The sequence below is a fragment of the Labeo rohita genome, chromosome 12 (genome assembly GCF_022985175.1).
Source record: "Labeo rohita strain BAU-BD-2019 chromosome 12, IGBB_LRoh.1.0, whole genome shotgun sequence".
Lineage (NCBI taxonomy): Eukaryota > Metazoa > Chordata > Actinopteri > Cypriniformes > Cyprinidae > Labeo > Labeo rohita.
The window spans coordinates 23991468-24012258 of NC_066880.1; the positions used below are offsets into that span (position 1 = coordinate 23991468).

The window sequence follows — 20791 nt, forward strand, 5'->3', positions numbered from 1 at the left end:
AAGCTGATTGGTTGAGAGTGTGTGTCTCTGTGTCAGAGTACTGAATTTAAAGACTTTAAATAATTTAAATACTATATGGGCTTTTTTAATGCTCTTGGCTCCTGGTTTTCATGTAGCACAAATATTTGCTAATAAAATTGGTGCTGCTGCTGTCAAGAACCTTCAGAATTATGATTTATTGAAACACGTATTGTACGGTACACTTTCTTATTGACTGGTCTCTGGTGCACTGATGTTTCTTTAGACAACAGACAACATAGCTTTTCACATGCAAAATTTAAATGTCTAAACACTGAAGTGAACAACAAAATGGCAAGATGTATTTCTGCTTGCTAGAGCTTTATGGGTCGCCGTGATTTTGCAAAGTAAGACATGTTCCTGGATCAACATTACTCTCCAAAAGTATAGACTTAACCCAATCCCTCCCCCTAAACCTAACCCTAGCCATAATTTATTCCTAATATCAGATAGAAATGATAGCTGATTAACAAGGGTGTAGAAAATCATAAGCCTAAAACTGACATTTCCTGAAAAGTTATTCCTCAATTCTGACTGGTTGATTGAAATGTTTTAACATGTTGTAGTTGGTAAATTCACATTCACCAAACGTGTAAGGAGGGTCAAATATCCTTTACCAAAAAAAGGTAAAACAGCGATGTAGGACAATTTTGAAGTTGGAGGAGAAAATGAGATGGGAGTTTTTCCGACATAATCCAGCTGTATTGACCCGGATTACACAGAGTTCGGATGCACACCGCAGAGCTAGACAAGACAAGCATTTTAGGTTAGAAAGTATATAAATTATACATTTTCTTAGAAAATAACAGATCGTTTTGCTTCTTCCTCAGCTGGGATCATTCAGAGCACTTTGAAGCTGCATTTGAACTGCATTTTGGAAGTTCCAGGCACCATAGAAGTCCATTATATGGAGAACGTTACTGAATTTTTTTCCTCAAGGAACAGTTTCTTTAAAGAAATACACAAACATCTTGGATGACAAGGGGGTCACACTAACACTAACACTAACTAACAACTTAACTGATGATTCAGTATACTTTATTTTTGACAAAACATTCCATGTTTTGGTCGTGACAGCACATTTTAGTTAGTGACAGCAATGTTTTGGTAGCGACCCACATACTAAAACACTAAAATACAAAAAAATGCATAACTGTACTAATATTTTGTTTATGTCCTCTAAATAAAGACCAATGTGTTCACGTTTGAAACAATGATGACATTTTATTTTATTCACCAAATGTTTTGATCGTGACGGTATAGTGACAATTTTAGGTACTTTTGAACCTAGCTCAAAAAAGCTAATCAGCACATCGTTAGCTAGCACATTTCTGAACTGTTGTACGCACGCTAAAGCTAAATGTTACTGAATAACTCCCAAAAGTGTAAAAAAATGGTGTTTGGTAATGACATTCTTTAAAGTAACAGACAGACTTTACCTTTCTACTCACCATGTAGCTATAAGAAGGGAGAAATAATACAGAGAATTGGTCAATTGCGCCACCCAGCGGTCTGACATGTCCTGATATACACCATCACCAATGGCAATGGGCAATTTTTTGCAGTATTTTAGTAGTTAGCCTGTACATACATTGCAATGGGCGGGCTTTTTTCCATAACGGAAGCTTTGAAGATGTATTTAGAAGGTGTACAGGTGTATGTCTAGCGTTAGCATCGTTGTTATTCATTAGTACCGACGTGCACGATTGTGAAGCTACAGCACGATCTCTCTGAGTTTAATGTAAATTACACTGATGCTAAGTAAGATACTAAGTAATTCCCTTAACCATCCAACCACAAAAAAGCAACCTGGGCATCACTGCTCTTTTTTTCTGTAAGAGCAGGCACGGCCATTTGTAAATTTAATGTGTCTGGCTTCCGGTCTCATCTGTTTCCAACTGTTTGTAGCTTTACAAAACAGCTCGTTTTGCTGCTTGACATTGCAAACTGGTATGTCTTACCATATGTGACCCCAGATCACAAAACCAGTCATATGAAAGCTAAATAAATAGGCTTTCCATTGATGGTTGCTTGTTAGGATAGGACAATATTTGGCAGAGATACAACTATTTAAAAATCAGGAAAATTGCCTTTAAAGTTCTTCAAATAATGTTTTTAACAATGTATATGACTAATCAAAAATTAAGTTTTCATACATTTACAGTAGGAATTTTACAAAATATATTCATGGAACATGATCTTTACTTAATTTCCTAATGATTTTTGGCATAAAAGAAAAATCAATAATTTTGACCCATACAATGTATTTTTGGCTATTGCTACAAATATACCCCAGCGACTTAAGACTGGTTTTGTGGTCCAGGGTCACATATTATTGTAATGTATTATCTTAATTATGAACACAGTGGTTTGTAATGCAAACTGTTTTACTGTTTACTGCACTTTGTTATTCCGTACGATGGCTTATAAGTCTAACACATTACCAGAAAACAGCTTACTTCCGAATTGAAAAATGAGGATAGAAAATTACCATGAGTACAGTAAGTGTACATAATTCAGATGATTTTTCTTATTCATTAGTGTGTAGGAAATCTGGAGAAAGTACAAACACAGTTTTCATTCCACAAGATGTTAATTGATGAACTGGAGTCATGTGGATTATTGTGATGTTTTTATCAGCCGTCTGGACTCTCCTTCTGACGGCACCCATTCACTGCAGAGGATCCACTGGTGAGCAAGTGATGTAATACTATATTTCTTCAAATCTGTTCAGACGACGAAACAAACTCATCTACATATTGGATGACCTGAGATTGAGTATATTTTAGTCGACTGTTTACAGTAATATGCAGGTAAAATGTTATAAAATCACCTCAACTCAAATCAATGTTATTTGTCCATATATTTATTTATTTGGTGAGTAGCCTTGCCATAAGCAGGATATTGTACAGTCTGCCAGTCATTATTCAAAAATAAATCACCTCAGGATGATACAAGGATGATTTATTTAGCCTGAATGGCTGACTGATTGTACATTAATGCTTATGTAAGTCTTTTAATGACCACAATATCATTCTAATAAAACATCCACTGCAAAAAGGCCCTTTTGTGTGAGTGAGTCATCCCTTTAAAGTGGAACCATTCCTTTGTCATCAGCTGAACCACACCAGCATTGAAAAAGTCAAATACGTAGCATAAAAAATCTTCAGGAAAAAAAACAGCCAGATTTGTCAGCCAGGCAGACAGACTTTACCCGCAAAAAGAAGTCCAACTATTGTGAAAAATATTGATAAAACAAACAGTACATATGAGGACCCAACAACCGTATTATTGGGTAATTTGTAAGGTTGTCCTCCAACTTGATTGATGTAAAATCCAACTGGAAATATTAGAGCGGCCATGCAGAAGAGGACCACTGCAAAAAACACAAAATAACACAAGTTTTGTTTAAAACACTAAAGAGATTTGGATTATTTGTGCATATCGAATTTCCTTAAGGTAACATACTTCCCATGAAGGCGATCCAGCGGGCGTATTTTGTAGCCTCTCGCCGCCAGTGTGAGATCACAAGCAGGCCACATGTGATAGAGAGCGAGATGATGCCTAAGATGATGAAGAACAGGGTAGTGATCCATTCTGGAGGAAGGCTTGGGGAGATACATACCCTGTTTCGACCATGGATGGTCTGGCATTGCTTGACTAGACCCACCGTCAGAGCTCCTAGGTGCAAAACACACAAAAAATTTGTGACTGTATAGCGAAAACAAGTCTTCATTTAGCACCATATAACACATCTTGGACTAGAAGATGATAAAACAGCATACAGGAATGACACAGAGTGAGTAAATAAAGAGTAAGTTTTCATTTTTGAATATCATGTTCTTTTAATAGGATAGTTGTTCTCAAAATAAAATGCTACTATTGTTTACTCAACCTCCTGTTATTCCAAACCAGTTTGGCATCTTTTTTTGATGTGGAACACAATATTTAAAAAATGTTGGTAACCAAACCGTTTCAGTTCCCTTTGACGTCCATTGTATGGATAAAAAATACAACGGAAGTCAATAGAAACCAAAACTGATTGGTTAACAATATTCTTCAAAATATCCTTTTTGTATATACAGCAGAATCATATAGGGTGAACTATCACAAAAGTAAGTACTTTACAAATAGGCATAATGATGATATCAATACTTGCATTGCAGTTCTACAACCACTTCAATCCATGGCTTTAACTATGATGCTACATCACCACTAACAGTAAGAAAAAAAGGATCATGATTGATGTGAATTCCTTCTTGGAACATGGACAAGGACATGAAGAACTGAGAGTTTTCAAAAATAAGGAGTCTCCTCCTATAATATTCAGGATTCCACACTAAACTGAGTCATCCACTAAAGTGCTACACAGTCTACTTCTAAAAATACACCAACAATGGATTAAAGTATATCTAAAATCATTCTGTCTTTGCAAGTTTAGTGACTCAGGACATTAGAATTAAGCCTAGCCTGTAACTTTGTTATTTGTGACCCTGGACCACAAAACCAGTCATAAGGGTCAAATTTTCAAAATTGAGATTTATACATCATCTGAAAGCTGAATAAGCTAAATAAGCTTTTCACTGATGTATGGTTTGTTAGGATAGGACAATATTTGGCCGAGACACAACTATTTGAATATGTGGAATCTGAGGGTACAAAAAAAAAAAAAAATCAAAATATTGAGAGAATCGGCTTTAAAGTTGACCAAATTAAGTTCTTAATAATGCATATTACTAATCAAAAATTAAGTTTTGATATATTTACAGTAGGAATTTTACAAAATATCTTCATGGAACATGATCTTTACTTATTATCCTTATGATTTTTGGCATAAAAGAAAAATAAATAATTTTGACCCATACAATGTATTTTTGGCTATTGCTACAAATATACCCCAGCGACTTAAGACTGGTTTTGTGGTCCAGGGTCACATTTAATTTAAGCAGACATCTCTAAAGCCTTAGTTTTATGATCAAAACCCTGTATTTTTTATTGTGAGGGCAAAACATATAATGCAATGAAATACAATGGTGACTGAGAGATGAACAAAAGGCTTTTACTACAGAAGTACAATTTTTTTTACTAAAGAAGTATAATTTTTTAAAATTTGATCATGTTTAGAGGACTTAGAAATTTGTGTATCAAATATGATATAGTAGGTTTTAGGGGTAAGCTTTAATTAAACTACATAAAAGATTAATATCAGTATCTCTCTGTAATGGAGGTCTGCTGGACATCAACTCTTCAAAAAATATGAGTAATTAGTTGAAAAACTGCCAAATCCAGCTTTACCGTGGGAAACTCCATTTAAAGTCACTCCACAGGATATCCTGTTCTTTCCCTATACACATCTTTAGAGTGAAGCCATAAAGCACAGTTATGATTTTATCTCATGTGTACCCACTTGGCTCAAAATTCACCATCAGCCATCTTTTTTTATTATTCATTTTATATTTATGTGTAAACATTGTGTAAAATAAGAGTATAACTTTTAATAACTGTATAACTAGTTTTTTAAGTCTCTTCTGCTCACCAAGCCTGCATTTATTTGATCCAAAGTACAGCAAAAGCAGTAAATTTTTACTATTTAGTTTTCTATTTGAATATATTTAAAATTTCTATTTATTCTTGTGATGCAAAGCTAATTTTTCAGCATTATTATTCCAGTCTTCAGTGTCACATGACCCTCCAGAAATCATTCTAATATGCTGAATTGATGTTCAAGATACATTTTTATTATTTTTATTATCATCATTCGTTAAACAGTGGAGTACATTTTTTCAGGATTCTTTGATGAATAGAAAGATCCAAAGATCAGCATTTATCTGAAATACAAAGCTTTTGTAACTTTATACACGATACCATTCAAAAGCTTGGAGTCAGTATAATTTTATGTTTGAAAAATAAATTATAGAAATTAACAATTTCATTTAGCAAGGATGCTTTAAATTGATCAAAGACATTTATTATTTATAAAGATATCGATTTCAGATAAATGCTGTTCTTCTGAACTTGCTATTCATTAAAGAAACCTGAAAAAATTCTACTCAGCTGTTTTCAATAGTAATAAATCAGATATTACAATGATTTCTAACGGATCATGTGACTGGAGTAATTCTGCTAAAAAATGTTCTAAATAGCAAAAATATTTCTAAATTGTACTGTATTTGCTGTACTTTCGATCAAATAAATGCAGGCTTGGTGAGCAGAAGAGACTTCTTTAAAAAACATTAAAAATCTTACTGTTCAAAAACTTTTGACTGGTAGTGTACATTTTCCAATACAAATGTGTATATGCCCAATGCAAAGTTTATTACATGGCTACTTTTATGGCTAATTCTAAGGACATGAAATATTGATTTGAATTATTTCATTATGGGAAAAGGAGGAAAGATTGAGTGATAGGACAGAGATGAACATAGCACAGCTACATAGGTTGTCAGAGACAATGGACAATTATACAGGATAGATAGATAAATAGATAGATAGACAGATTTTTATCTGTTATATTGTGGAGTAACTCAAGTGTTCATTATTCTTCACAATGTGCTGTGAATGTTTTCAGCATTCAGAGAGCATTGTACTTTTTGTTCTCTGCTACATCTCCTTGGGACAAAAAATAAAGTAACGGCTGGTAAACAGCTGTTTTGTGTCACATTTGATTAGGAGGAGATTCTCATAATAAATTGTCAAAAAAAAACAAAAAAGCTCTTCTTCAAAAAAACTAACGAATGCAGACCCTGCTGGGGCCCCTAATGTGTTAAAAGTCATAAAAGGATTTTTTTTTTTTTTTAAGTTTTTGCATTAAGGTGGAGTGGAAAATGTGAGGATCCATTCTAAGATAATTTGCAGCAACAGCATTCTATTAATATTATTCCCACGTTTACATAACAGAACGATTTTCCAACTAATTAGCTGCTGGTAGATCTCATCTCTGTGGAAAGCAATTCCCAACAGACTTCATTAATACAGCAACAAACACACTGAGTAATCAACAACACATTTCCCTTAAAAGCGTTCTTCTGCACATCTCACTAATGCAAAACATTTAATCGCTGGCTTTTATCAGCTAATGCCAGATGCTTTTATATATTTATATGTTGTACCCATAAATGGTTGTGTAGAGAAAGGACAATAATATTGTCCTATCTTGTTTGAGTACATTATGTCCAACAACCACAGCCGGAAATGCTTGTTTATTGCATAAATAAATACATTAGAGCCAGACAGAATGGATTTGAATTGTATTTCATACTCAATAGTTATAAAAACATTGCACATGCAGATACACGTGTCCTCTACCTAAAGAGTTACCATGGTATTTGACAGAACATGAAGTTTCTTACCCTCCTGACCGCCCGTATTGATCCAGTCTGGATTTGCAATACTTGCAATTGCGAAGATATCTGCTGCGAGAAAGAGACATCCTGAAATAATGGTGAGTTTATCCATTTTCATACTTCAGTCTGTGAACTACATGAGTTTAGGTCTGTTTGATGTTTGGGATTGTATGAGATGGATGCAACTTTCACTCCCTCTTTTCAGAGGGAACCTCATGGAGATGCTCTTCATGCAGTTCTGGAAGATAACATATGAATGTCAGTTGAGGGATTATGATGCAAACACCAGCAGTATGACATTCAGCATTGAACATCATCCCATTATGAAACATTACCCCTCAGCGTACTCCACTAATAACACCCTGAAAGGTGAGCCCATACTTGAGCAAGGCTGTGTGGAAAATCCCAAGTATTCCTATGTGTTACATCCGTGCTGGATCTTCCCTCTTGATTTATGGATATCATTGAAAAGGGAAAACGATTCCACAGCGCAGGAGTCTGTTCGCGCATCAGTATCGGATTTGCTGGCGAACGTCGTGCTGTAACGATAACTACAGTTGTCCTCCTTGTCTTAGGTTCTTCCGCGTTTCAATTTAAACTAATATACCGTAAAACAGCGTCCGCGAACCTTTCAAAACACAAGCCTGCTCGCGAGATGTTTTCTCTTTGTAAGGAATAACGGAGGGGGCAGGAGAACATGACGCAACGCATGACGTCACCAACCTGCTTTGACAGTTGTGCGCTCTCACTTGAAACGTCAGTAAACAAAACGTTTTTTTCAAAAAAGACTTAATATGAACAGACACAGAATGTAATAAACTATACTGTAAATATATGTTTACGACTAGGTAGAAGCAATGTATATATCATTGATCAATAATAAGAGATTAAAATATTTATTTTTATTTTATACATTTTAAACACGGTAGTAAACGCAACAAGGCTATTAAAGAATGCAGTATTTTATTAACTATATATTGTTGGACAAGGGCGTTTGTATATTTTTGGGTCATTCCACAAAATCGGTGCCTTTTGCATCCCCAAGAAATAATCAAACTTAGATTTAATATAACAACAAATAAATGTGCAATTTAAAAACATAACAATGCTTCCATCAATACTGCGTAGGGTTTTTGGTCTGTCCTTAACTAAATTTTTCTTATTCAGCAGAACTTTTAATTTGCAAAAAAGTCCAAGTTATATTAAAATCACATTCGCATATTGATCTAAATATAGTCTCATTGTTAAGCAATGTTTTTGGCGTAAGTATGCATTTTTTCTATAAAAAATAAATCATTTTATTGGTGTCCACTGATTTCATGTCAGCCCTGTTACTCTGTTATCCTTCTAAAATAATGTACATTCAAGTGACATCATTTCTAGGTTACATCATCTGTCCACCAGGATTCCAACATTCTCTCACTCCTCTATAATGTTCTATTTTTGATGATTTATGAGGCTTGACTGAGGGGGTGCATCATGCAGTGTCAGTCCTGTTACCATGTGATGTAAATGCAAATTTAAACATTTTTTCCCCTTACATTTAATATAATGAATATCAAGTAAAATCCTGTACATATGTGCTTTGTGAACTTGACTATTAGCTAGCAATCAGTACATTTCTTTGATATCATCAAATCTGGTACTGTCAACCTGTTAGTTTTTAGAGGAACAGGTTTTGACGTGTGGGTAACAGGGATGACATTAATTAGGTTTGACCCTGTTTTTAAAGATTGTATGTGTCAAATTCAGACATTTTAAAGGTCACCCTCTGTATATTATTGCCTCTGTATATTATTATATTAATGCCTATATCATTCAGTGGCATATGAGTTCTAATTAAACTATAGTATCTAGTAATGCTTGTGTCGGTAACAGAGTTGACAAAAATAACAAAACCTAAGGGTAGAAAAATAGTCATAAAGTAAAAAATGACATAGCCTGAGTTGGCACAATACAATTTCTTGTCATTTTAAGGAGTCTTTATTTCAAGGATATTTAAAAAATATTTATTTAAATGCATTTTATTTTTCTGTTTTTCCAAGTGGAAAGGGACAGATTTCATGGAATGACCCTTTTACCTGACCTTTGCTTAATTTGAACCAGAGGTCTCAAACTCAATTCCTGGAGGGCCGCAGCTCTTGATTAGCTGACCTCTAGACCTTGATTAGATGGATCAGGTTTGCTTGATTAGGGTTGGAGCTAAACTGTACAGAGCTGTGGCCTATTAGGAATTGAGTTTGAGACCAGTGATTTAAACCATGTGTGCTGTTCATTGTATATTATGAATAAACATTTCTCTCTGTGATCTTACAATTAATAAACATTGCACAAAAGTAAACCAACTTTTCCTGAAAGTGTTCCTCAGCTTTTTGACTGTGAATCACTCATTTTTTCCAGACATGTTTTTCCAGTCTTTTATGATCAATGTATCAGTATTTTAAAATCAGTATTTTTCTTATATACAAATTGCACTTGCAAAAAGTGTGTTTTTACCACTTCAGTTTTTTGGAGCTATACCTTGTAAATAAATATATTGCATAAGTATTCATACACTTAACTCAGTACTTACCTGAAGCACCTTTACAGCCTCAGGTCTTTTTGGATGATGCAACAAACTTTGCACATCAGTTTTTGGCAATTATCTGCCATTCTTCTCCTCACCTCTTTACCTCTCAAGCTCTGTCAGGTTGGATAGGGGCATACCCACATTTTCAGGTTTCTCCAGAAATGTCTGATTGCGTTCAAGCCCAGGATGTGGCTGCTACCGGCACACTTTACTGTTGGGAGGGTACTGTGCAGGTGATGAGCAGTGCCTTGTTTCCTTCAAACATGATGCTTGGAATTGAGGTTAATCAGACCGGAGAATCTTGTTTCTCTCACAGTCTGAGGGTCCCTCAGGTGTGTTTTTTTGTTTGTTTTCAAATTCCAAGTCTGTTTTCATATCTTTTCACTGGAGGATTGAGTCTTGCCACACTGCCATAAAGCCCAGATAGATGGAGTGTTGCAGTGATTTCTCCTATCTCCACATATGATCAGGGAGCTCAAGTAGTGAAACCATTTAATTTTTTCTTTTTTAATAAATTTGTTTTTAATATTATGGTGTATGGAATGTAGATTGATGTGGAAAACAAAGTAATTTAAAGCAGTTTAACAAACAAAACATGCATCTCAATATATGCATATATGCATCTCACAAATCAGAACTTGTTTCATAAATGTTTGTTGATGTTGGTAAGATACTTTATTAATTTACATCTATACATTTCAACTGGACAAGTGCTGAGTTCTTCTCTCAGATTACTCCACTTTATATAATATTACAAATATCAAGACCAACTGTTGATGACAACCTTATTATTTTTATTTATGTTTTTTTGGACAGGAACAATAAAATATAATCAAGCGTCCTGATTTCATTATAATGAAACAAAGAGTTAGACACTGTCTAAAGATAAAATGTGTGGGAATACAGATGTGTTCAGATTTCATCAACAAAAGGTGTGTTGACCAAATGTCCACTGGAGGCCATAGTCTTTTTGCCAGACATGAATTTCTTTGCAACCTGAAAAACAAATGAGACGAATTTTGTTAAAACTGCACTCCAAAAGCCTTAAAACTCAGATATGCTAACAGATATATCAAAAGTCAACATTACCTACTTATTATTACTATTTGTCAGAATATGTTTTCAAAATAGCCTTACAGTACAGTCAGCTATAAATAACACAAATGATAATATAGGAATTACGTACACCATGATTCTCTAAATTATTGCCATCTCCGGGCCTTTACACTGGGTTACCATAACTCTAAGAAACAATAGTTGCTTACGTTGACAACATCAGCTGAAGACACAGCATTGATTTTCTGGGTCACAGCCTCGGGGGAATGGTAGGTACCCTCTGCAAGCACTTGTGAACCAATAGCTTCCATTAAACCCTCAGAACTCTCAACAGACATCAGGTATTCCGCCGTCAATTGATTCCTGATCAGACAAAAAGACAATTCATTAATATTACATTAAAACATGTAATGAATAAAATATAAAACGTACTGCTGAACTCACTTAGCTCTGCTGAGGTCAGCTGCTGCAAGGTTTCCTTGTGCAATGTCATTCACTTGACTGACTGCTGCTTTGATTACCTGAACACAAAAATTAACACTTTAGGAACACATGCTTAATCTTTTACTTTCACGGGTAACACCACAAGCTTTATTTGATTCTGGATTAGATTTAACAACAATACATAGAATAAATAATACATTTATGTTAAAACCAGAACATAATGTAAATCACACATACATCTTTGGCAGAGTTAGCCTGGCAGATGGTGTAAACTCCAAACAGTCCAGAATCAGTGTAGTTGGCATTGAAGGCAGACGCCTGCAACAAAGCAAGATAAAAAAAAAAAAAAAGCAACACTTACAAAAAGTCCTTTGTATAAAGTCTTTTTTAAGCTGAAGGTCACATAGGTGGTACTCACATCAAAGGGCTGAGCGGTGACATTTGAGATGCCCTGACTCAGTTTGCTGGTAGTGTTGGAGCCTCTCTTGACACGAGGTCCTGCTCCAAGCACATGCTGCAGTACGCTGAATGCAGTGGCATCAGCTGATGTTGCACTTGCACCTTCGCTCGCAACGACGGCATGAACCAGTCCTCCTCCAGACTGATGCCTCAGCTCACCTGGAGAACACAGAACACATTATGCATGATTAAAAACAAGTCTTTATTTATTTATTTATTTATTTATTTATTTTATTGCCAACAAATATACTATTTACAGGTGATGAATCAAATACAAAAGGTCAACAAAGCATACTTGACAACCAACACGATTTGTGTGGGCGTGTGTTTGTGTAAGTGGTGTTGAGATTATAAACAAAGGAACATGTAGAAAAGTACAAAAGAAAGAAATTATTAATAGAAAACATTAATAATGATGATGACAATAATAATAATGATGATAACAACAGTATTAATAAGTGGAGGATGGAGGGTGTTAATATTAGGGTGTTACTATTAATAATAATAATAATAATAGTAGCAATAATAACATTATAAACAAACTAATTTAATCAGGAACAAGGGGAGGTTTGAGGATTAAGAAGAGGACAATAATAATAATATTTTTCATTTTTATTAGTAGTATTAATAAAAACAACACCAACAACAATAGTAATAATGATAATAGGTGTATGTAAACTTTTGACCTCAACTAGATGTCAGGTAAATGTACTGGGTTTTTTTATTTTGTATTTTAATACTCTTAATATCAATACTGTTCTAGTATTAATGACCACACTACCTCCACGGTACACAGCTTTGGAACCAATGGTGCCTGTTCCACTGCGGATGTTCAGGAATTGCTCCCCAACCTGCTTAAGCACGACATGATCCACACCTACACAATAACATACGGTACAAATGACTTAATATCCTTTTTCAGGCCACGTTAAATCCTCTCCTTTGATAAGGGGACAATTTCATAACATACCAAGACCAACCAGGGCCATTCTTGCACTTGTGAAGTTGTTCTGAACAAAGGTGTGCATCTGTGAAAAAGGACAAAATAATACAGAGAACCTTAAAAGGTGACTTATTTGCAATGTCTAATACACAACTATTTGTTGTACCATTAGTAGATTTATTTGTGCAGGTGCAGGACTGTTATTTACAGTTGTTTACAGTGGTCATGCAATGTAATAACTTGGTGCTTTACTATTCTACAGCTCTTTTTCAACAACGTGAAATCCTTTAAGATGAGTGACAACGTGTTATATAAATTAGACTTATTCAATTATGATTAATCTTTGTTTGGTTAATGTCCATGAAGTAAGCTACAAATAAACGGATGACATCCAATGAAGTGACTACATTTCTTATCAATTTAAAAATTAAAATCCAGGCAATTTATCCATTAAATTTCCAGCAGAAACTACTAGACAAGATTCAAATGAATTTGTACAACAATACAAAAAAAAAAAACTTTAAAAGCCATATCTGTTTGTTTTCCCTTAAAAACGTTTCCTTACCTGTTCTGCGGTGATTTGGCCAACCATGTAGTCTGGACAGTACAAGGAATTGGACAGGGCATTCTTAAAAGCTGCAGCATGCAAATTCTCAATGACACCTGAGGCACAAACAAAAAGATGAAGAACAGAAACAGGAAGCAGAGACATTATGACTGCTAATTAATCTTGATCCATCATAAATCCATGATTAAATTAATGTATTAACAAACAGTTCTCCATCAAATTTATTCCTCTGGGGCCACACATGTGATCCCTGTTGGTCAAAACAGACCATGACAAAAACAAAGACATTGTTATATTTAATTATATTTTGTTTCAATATTCTTTCATATTTTTAGTATTTTGAGGGGATTCTCATGGTACTAGACAATATTCACCTCTAAATTGTGCACCATTTATTTCTATATAAATACAGTTAAGTGTTTAAGTTCACATTTAAATATTTATTTATTTTAGAGTTTAGCTTCCGTTCAAAGTTTTTTAAAGAAGTCTCTTATGCTCACTAATGCTGCCTTTGTTTGATCAAAAATACAGAAAAAAATAACAGTAATATTGTGAAATATTATTACAGTTTAAAATAATGGTTTTCTATTTTAATACTCTTTAAATTTTCATTTGTTTTTTAATGCAAAGCTGAATTTTTATCAGCCATTACTCCAGTCTTCAGTGTCACATGATTCTTCAGAAATATGCTGATTTGATATTAAGTTATCATCAATGTTGGAAACAGTTGTGCTGCTTAATATTTCGTTTAGAACCTGTGATACTTTTTTCTTTGATTCTTTGATGAATAAGAAGTTAAAAAGCATTTATTTAAAATAGCAATCTTTTCTAACAATACAAGTCTTTACTCACACTTTCTATTACTGTAACACATCCTTTCTGAATAAAAGTATTTTTTAAAGGTTTGTGAAACCCCAGACTACTTTTTCTGAGATTTTAGAAGAGGTGTTTGTGTTGCACATCATAGATGACAATGTTAGCATCCGTTGATTTTAATCGTTGGAGAAAACTGGTCAATTTTGAGTTTTTTTACGCTATTTTCGTCTTCCGGGTTTAAAATCTACATTGTGCTGATGTCAGAGTTTGTGACGTGGCAACGGTCTGTAGTACATCGATGACACCTCGGTGTCTCATAATTATTCATGAGGCCGCGTCTTCTTATCCTATGAGAAGACGCTTCGCCTAATTATTCACTACAGCGTGTGTTGACTTGCTATGACAGACGCTTCAGACTGTAAGATTGCGTATATTAACTGAGAGAAATGTTCATGGATCAAAGGAGAGTGTTTGTTTTTGTTTGCTTTGTAAGAGTTCAGCACAAACGCCTTTCATTCATAAAGTAAGTATAATAGAGGTTTTCACAACTACTTGACGCAACCCATCAAAAGGATTATAAACGCGGCAAAATAAGCCTTAAAATGTTAACAGAGGTGCAACAGCGCGTTCATATATATGTTTTCAATGCAGAGTGCAAATGGCTGTGCATTTATTTGTGTTGTTAACTCAATAGGAGCAAATTGAAACTGTCTGAACCCGAAGATGACTCTCTTCCCTCTGCACCGCATCGCACCATTCCCACCTTTGAAGCATTTTTTTTTTTTATAACTGTGGTGAGAACTAACCAGTGCTGAAATAGCCCCCCTATTTTCATAACCCTTTATAGAAAATGTTTTGACTTAAACCTTTGAATAAACACTGTTCTTTTTAACTTCTTAATCTTTAAAGAATTCTAAAAAGTATCACAGGTTTCCAACAAAAAGCAGCAAAAACTGTTTTCAACACTGATAATAAATCAACGTATTAGACTGATTTCTGAAGGATCATTTGAGACTGAAGACTGGAGTAATGACTGATTAAAAAAAAAAAAAATCAGCTTTGATGGCAGGAATAAATTATATTTTAACACTGTTATTTTACATTCTAAAAATATTTCACAATATTACTGTTTTTTTTTGAACAAACGAATGCAGCCTTAATGAGCATAAGAGACTAATTTTAAAAAACAAAACAAAAATGTACTGATCCCAAACATTTTGAATGGCAGTCTGTATATTTACATGTTTTTAAAGATTTGTGGCTGATTTGTAGAATGTACCCAAAAATAGTTTTGTATTTTGCATGTATGTGCTTACAGCAAGTGACACTAAAGTCCAGTTTTGTATCATACCAATGAGGCAAAAATGTAAAAATGTCAAAACTCAAATTCAAAACGCAAAACCTTTCAGTCTAAAATGACTGTTATAGGGTTAAACACTGCATACCAATCTGCGGAGACTGCTTGGCAAGTTCCTTATCCAGTTTCACCCTGGCAGTGAGGTCTGACACTTCCCATGGCCGAAACTCCGGTGCAGTGGTCACATTGATCAAATACTCCATAACAGTGTCACTGCGAGAAGACAGACCAACAACATGTTTGTTTCCAGTAGAATAAAAGACCACACACACAATCTAATCAAGTGTTCCACTCACATATGATCTCTCAGGCAGTCTACAGTGTACGCCATGGTTTCCCTGGAGCCTGACACACTGCATATAAAAATATATTATAAACATTTACTCACATAACATTCCAGACATAATTTGTGTATAATGCACCAGTGGTTCTTTATTGGTTGGTTGCAAATCAAAAGTGGGTGGCAGAACTGTTGTGGTTTTAAACTTGGGTCCTGACGCAAAAGCATTTGAGCGCTGTCTTATGCCACATAGATAACAGATGTTTAGAAGAAGCTGTTCTGTGACTATGATAAACTGACCTTAAGCTTCCCCCTACAGCCTCAACACCACGGCAGATCCTGAAGCCAGATGCTCCCTTGGTTGTCTGGAATTAGAAGTATAGAGAAGTGAACACTAACAGAGTCACTCACCGCACATTAACAGTACAGAAATCAAACAAAGAGTCATGATGGATGTATACCAGACTGGCAGCCAGACGAAGCAAGTGCGTGACACCGAGGTTGTCCATCATTTCATATCGGCTTCCGGCCCTGACAAGCACACCAATGCGAGAAGCAGGAGAATAGTTTTCCAAGGAAGCAATCACTAACCCGCTAGGCAATTTTGTCACCTGGAAGAGGGAAAATTAATGAGTGTAATTACACAAAGGATTTATATATATATATATATATATATATATATATATATAGACAGACTAGCAGACTTGTTTAAATTATCAAAAGATGTCAAATTGACAATGAGCTGTCATCAAATATTTTACAAGTTTTAACATCATTATTATTATTTTTCTGAATAAATGTTTTTTTTTTTTTAACAACTGGATTACCTCATTTTGTTGTGGATGTCCCAACAGGACACAGATACAGGATTGGCAATTTTTAGAGTTAAAGTCAATTCAATGTTTGTTATATTTTGGTTACTTTTGTGAGTTAGAATGAAATGAAAATGTAACTGGTGGTATGAAATAGGCACATAAGATTGTAATATTGATAAATTGATTGCACGCCACAGAATTTCATGAAAATGTAATTGTATCACACCAAGTTTTGTGGATATCAGCAGATATTTGTATTTTAATCAGTTAATTACACTACCAGTCAAAAGTTTTTGAACAGTAAGAATTTTTAACGCTTTTTAAAGAAGTCTCTGCTGCTCATCAAGCCTGCATTTATTTCATCCAAAATACAGCTAAAGCAGTAACATTCAAAAATATTTTACTATTTAATATAACTGCTTTCTATTTGAATATATTCATGTGATCAAAGCTAAGTTTTCTGCATCATTACACCAGTCTTTAGTGTCACATGATCCTTCAGAAATCATTTTAATTTGCTGTTTTGTTGTTCAAGAAACATTTTGTATTATTATCATCAATATGTAAAACAGTTGAGTTCATTTTTTCAGGATTTTTGATGAATAGAAAGATCTTGAGACATTTATCTGAAATAAAAACCTTTTGTAACATTACATGCTATACCATTCAAAAGCTTGGAAAGAAATTATAGAAATTAATACTTTTATTTAGCAAGGATGCTTTAAATTGATTAAAAGTGATTATAAAGACATTTATAATGTTACAAAAGATTTCTATTTCAGATACTGTTCTTCTGAACTTTCTATTCATCAAAAGAACCTGAAAAAAATTCTACTCAGCTGTTTTCAACATAATAATAATGTTTTTGAGCAGCAAATCAGAATATTAGAATGATTTCTGAAGGATCACGTGACTGGTGTAATGATGCTAAAAATTCAGCTTTGAATTCACAGGAATAAATTACATTTGTAAAAAGATTCAAATAGAAAACAGTTATTTTATATAGTAAAAATATATCAGAATGTTACTGTTTTTGCTGTAATTTGGATCAAACAAATGCAGAGTTGGTGAGCAGAAGAGACTTATTTAAAAAACATTAAAAATCTTACTGTTCAAAAACTTTTGACTCGTAGTCTATTTCTTCATGAACATTCACTAATATAAGAGCAAAAACCCTTCCCAGCACCCACACGTACATGAACATCCTGGTACATGTGAGGGGCACCTGCCGAGACCTTGACGCCTGGCAGGGGCACAGTCAAGGGCTGGTCCCTTTGAGTGGCCGCATAGAAGCGTCTCTGTGGACAGAAAGACAAATCATCATCTACTGACCTGCACTTCCTGCGGCAGAAACTTTACTGGCTCCACGGCTGCCGCAACATCCACCTTACGAGCAGCCTGGGCTGCATAAAGCCTCCTCTGAAAATCAGAAAAGACATCACGCCTCTGAAGAAAAGTGTGTCCAAAAAAAAAAAAAGCCGTCCCACATGCATTTTAAATGTCCTCTATTATTTTTGTATGTTTTCTTGCATTTCCTGTTTACATTTTTGTTTATGGTCTTTTCTTTATTTTTTAATGCATTTTTATTTATAATTTTTTTCCATTTTCTTATCTATGTTTGTTTTGTTTTTTTTACCCATGTTAATTTTTTCTATGCAAGGAGAGTATTTCACTACACATTGTACACTGTGTGCAGAATTATTCGGCATGTTGATATTCTGGTCATATTTTTTTTCCAAACACATTTTACCAATTCCAAACCACATTAGTCTTAATAACTACTGTTAATTTTGTATCTAATCATTTATATGTGATATATAATTGTCCGTGAAGGCTGGAATTAAAAAACTCCTTATATTCAGGTGTGCATAATTATTAGGCATGTTTTCTTTTACAGATAAAATGAGCCAAAAAAGAGATTTAACCCAGACTGAAAAGTCCAAATTATTAAATGCCCATGAGAAGAATGCAATACTAATGCATTACAAGAATCTGCAAAGTTAAGGCTTGACCATTGGACGGCGAAATGCTTGTTGAGTTTGCATGGTCAGAAAAAACAGGTGGAGAAGAAAAAATGCATGTTAACTGCAAAAGAATTAGGAATTAAGGTGAAGAATTAGGTGTGACACCATCAGGAATCGTTTAGTCTCCAGCGCCACCATTTTCCAGAACTGCAACCTACCTGGAGTCTTCAGAAGTACAATGTGTCAGGTTCTCAGAGACTTTGCTTGGTAAAAAATCCTAAAAAATGCCCCTGACTTAATAAGAATAACAAGCTGACGTGTTGTGAAATACATGAAGACAGTTTTTTTTTTTTTTTTTTTATAGTCTTTATAGACATAGGGTTTATCTTCCAAAATCTGGCAGTTTTGGGAGTTCATTTTAGTCCATCTCTGCAAGTCAGACTTTTTAGGATAGGAGACTAAACATGTCGCATTAGTATTGCATTCTTCTCATGGGCATTTAATAATTTGGACTTTTCAGTCTGGGTTAAATCTCTTTTTTGGCTCATTTTATCTGTACAAGAAAACATGCCTAATAATTCTGCACACCTGAATATAAGGAGTTTTTCACTTCCAGCCTTCATGGACAATTACATATCACATATAAATGATTAAATACAAAATTAACAGTAGTTATTAGTTATTAGTAGACTGATGTGGTGAAAAAATATGACCAGAATTTCAACATGCCTAATAATTCTGCACACAGTGTACAGAGAAGAGAGAGTTTGACAAAATTTGGATTTTTATTTAATATTTGTCTAATTTTAGTCACAATCAGACTAATATCATGAAAAATTAATTCAGACAACTGTACGTATGAACTTTTTACAGTAAGCGTAGTCGTAGGTCATCTTTAAAACCAAAACAGACAACAAGATTTAATGCACTGTAAAACATAAGCATAAATATTGAGTAATATAATATTCAGTAAATATTTCTCTCTACTCCATACTGCTTTTATTGTGCTTCTCTAGAACAGCCAACCTGAAAGTGCTGTCAAATCACCAAGATGATTAACTATCAAACAACGGCAAGTTCTCAAAAACTACATATACTTTAAAGTATGGACAGGGAATGAATTGTCAATTGCAAGTCAAACTGCATAACCACAAGCTGGGGCAAAACAAACAAGTCAGGGGTCCTCAAACTAGGGTCCAGTAGAGGTTCCATGGAAATGTTTTGAGAAAAAAACAGCATAAACATATTTTAAATAAATAGAAATGACATTAAAATAAGAAAATAAATCAGCTAAAAGTCCTGCAATAAATATGAAAATCAACAATGGTACTTAATAGAAACTAAATACTTTCCAAATAATATTTGGACATATTTATTGCCAGTGATATTTCACAGCCTTTATACAATATATAGATCCCTCCTAAATTTTAGGATAGGAGCCATAGCATTATAAAGAAAACTGCTGCTCTATATAACTGCATTTAAAACATGGATAAAATGTTTTCATCACTGATAAACTGACAGCTGTATCTCTTATCTAGCTTGGTTGTATGAGAACAAGGCCATCTCTTATATCCTATCTAGACTAGAGCACCCATACAAAACAACAGAAAACCACAGAGCAGAACCTCTACTAGTCATCTTTAACCCAGTTAATCAAGTTCTCACCGATAACTGGCTTATTCCCTGGATCCCCCTCATCTTCTCTCTCTCCTTCAGACGGACCACCGCAATATGGCTGACCTAAGGATGTCCTACCCAAAATCCTTCGCTCTCTGCTTCTCGACGTCGAAACTGAAACGAAGCACAAGTGCATACTGCCACATGGCGACTTGGAGTTTGCGTGGCGTTCCAATAAGTGCCATATTAAAATAATTGAAAAAATGCTTTAAATTTAATTTACACAACTGTCGTGTAAACGCAATATGAACACAGTCCTAAATTGCATTAAAACTCGTTTTACGAAAGTGTAATTTAATAAATGCAATCTACAAATCGTTAAATACCATTTGATATGACGTATCTGTATAATTTTTGCTATTTTATTAATTTGTAGTGCTTGTTTTATGTTTTCATACAGTATTTACTATTTAACTCTAGATCTCACTTATATTATGTTTATTAAAATTCATGAGATCAACGAAGTATTCAATATTCAA

General features: G+C 34.3%; 2 protein-coding genes across 4 annotated transcripts; both read right to left on the minus strand.

The window, feature by feature from the left end:
* Nucleotides 1-2866: 2866 nt before the first annotated feature.
* On the minus strand, nucleotides 2867-8476 carry mosmob (modulator of smoothened b). 2 transcript variants are annotated; one of them, XM_051124841.1, is made up of 4 exons: nucleotides 7743-8476; nucleotides 7368-7599; nucleotides 3487-3699; nucleotides 2867-3394 (listed from the first exon to the last, which is right to left on the minus strand). In XM_051124841.1, exons 2-4 carry the CDS (start codon nucleotides 7477-7479, stop codon nucleotides 3210-3212), a joined length of 510 nt encoding a protein of 169 aa, XP_050980798.1. In that variant the 5' UTR covers nucleotides 7480-7599; nucleotides 7743-8476; the 3' UTR covers nucleotides 2867-3209. The 2 variants fall into 2 exon arrangements, with proteins under 2 accessions (XP_050980798.1, XP_050980797.1); XM_051124840.1 differs by having other exon boundaries at nucleotides 7697-8476.
* A 2227-nt stretch (nucleotides 8477-10703) lies between these two features.
* On the minus strand, nucleotides 10704-20412 carry LOC127174353 (cytochrome b-c1 complex subunit 2, mitochondrial). 2 transcript variants are annotated; one of them, XM_051124752.1, is made up of 14 exons: nucleotides 20301-20412; nucleotides 17865-17966; nucleotides 16315-16464; nucleotides 16154-16218; nucleotides 15870-15926; nucleotides 15662-15786; nucleotides 13398-13495; nucleotides 12860-12917; nucleotides 12671-12766; nucleotides 11849-12048; nucleotides 11668-11748; nucleotides 11431-11507; nucleotides 11196-11349; nucleotides 10704-10926 (listed from the first exon to the last, which is right to left on the minus strand). In XM_051124752.1, the coding sequence occupies exons 1-14, from the start codon at nucleotides 20331-20333 to the stop codon at nucleotides 10843-10845; spliced, it is 1380 nt and encodes a 459-aa protein (XP_050980709.1). In that variant the 5' UTR covers nucleotides 20334-20412; the 3' UTR covers nucleotides 10704-10842. The 2 variants fall into 2 exon arrangements, with proteins under 2 accessions (XP_050980709.1, XP_050980710.1); XM_051124753.1 differs by lacking the exon at nucleotides 17865-17966 and adding an exon at nucleotides 18001-18087.
* Between the last annotated feature and the right edge of the window lie 379 nt (nucleotides 20413-20791).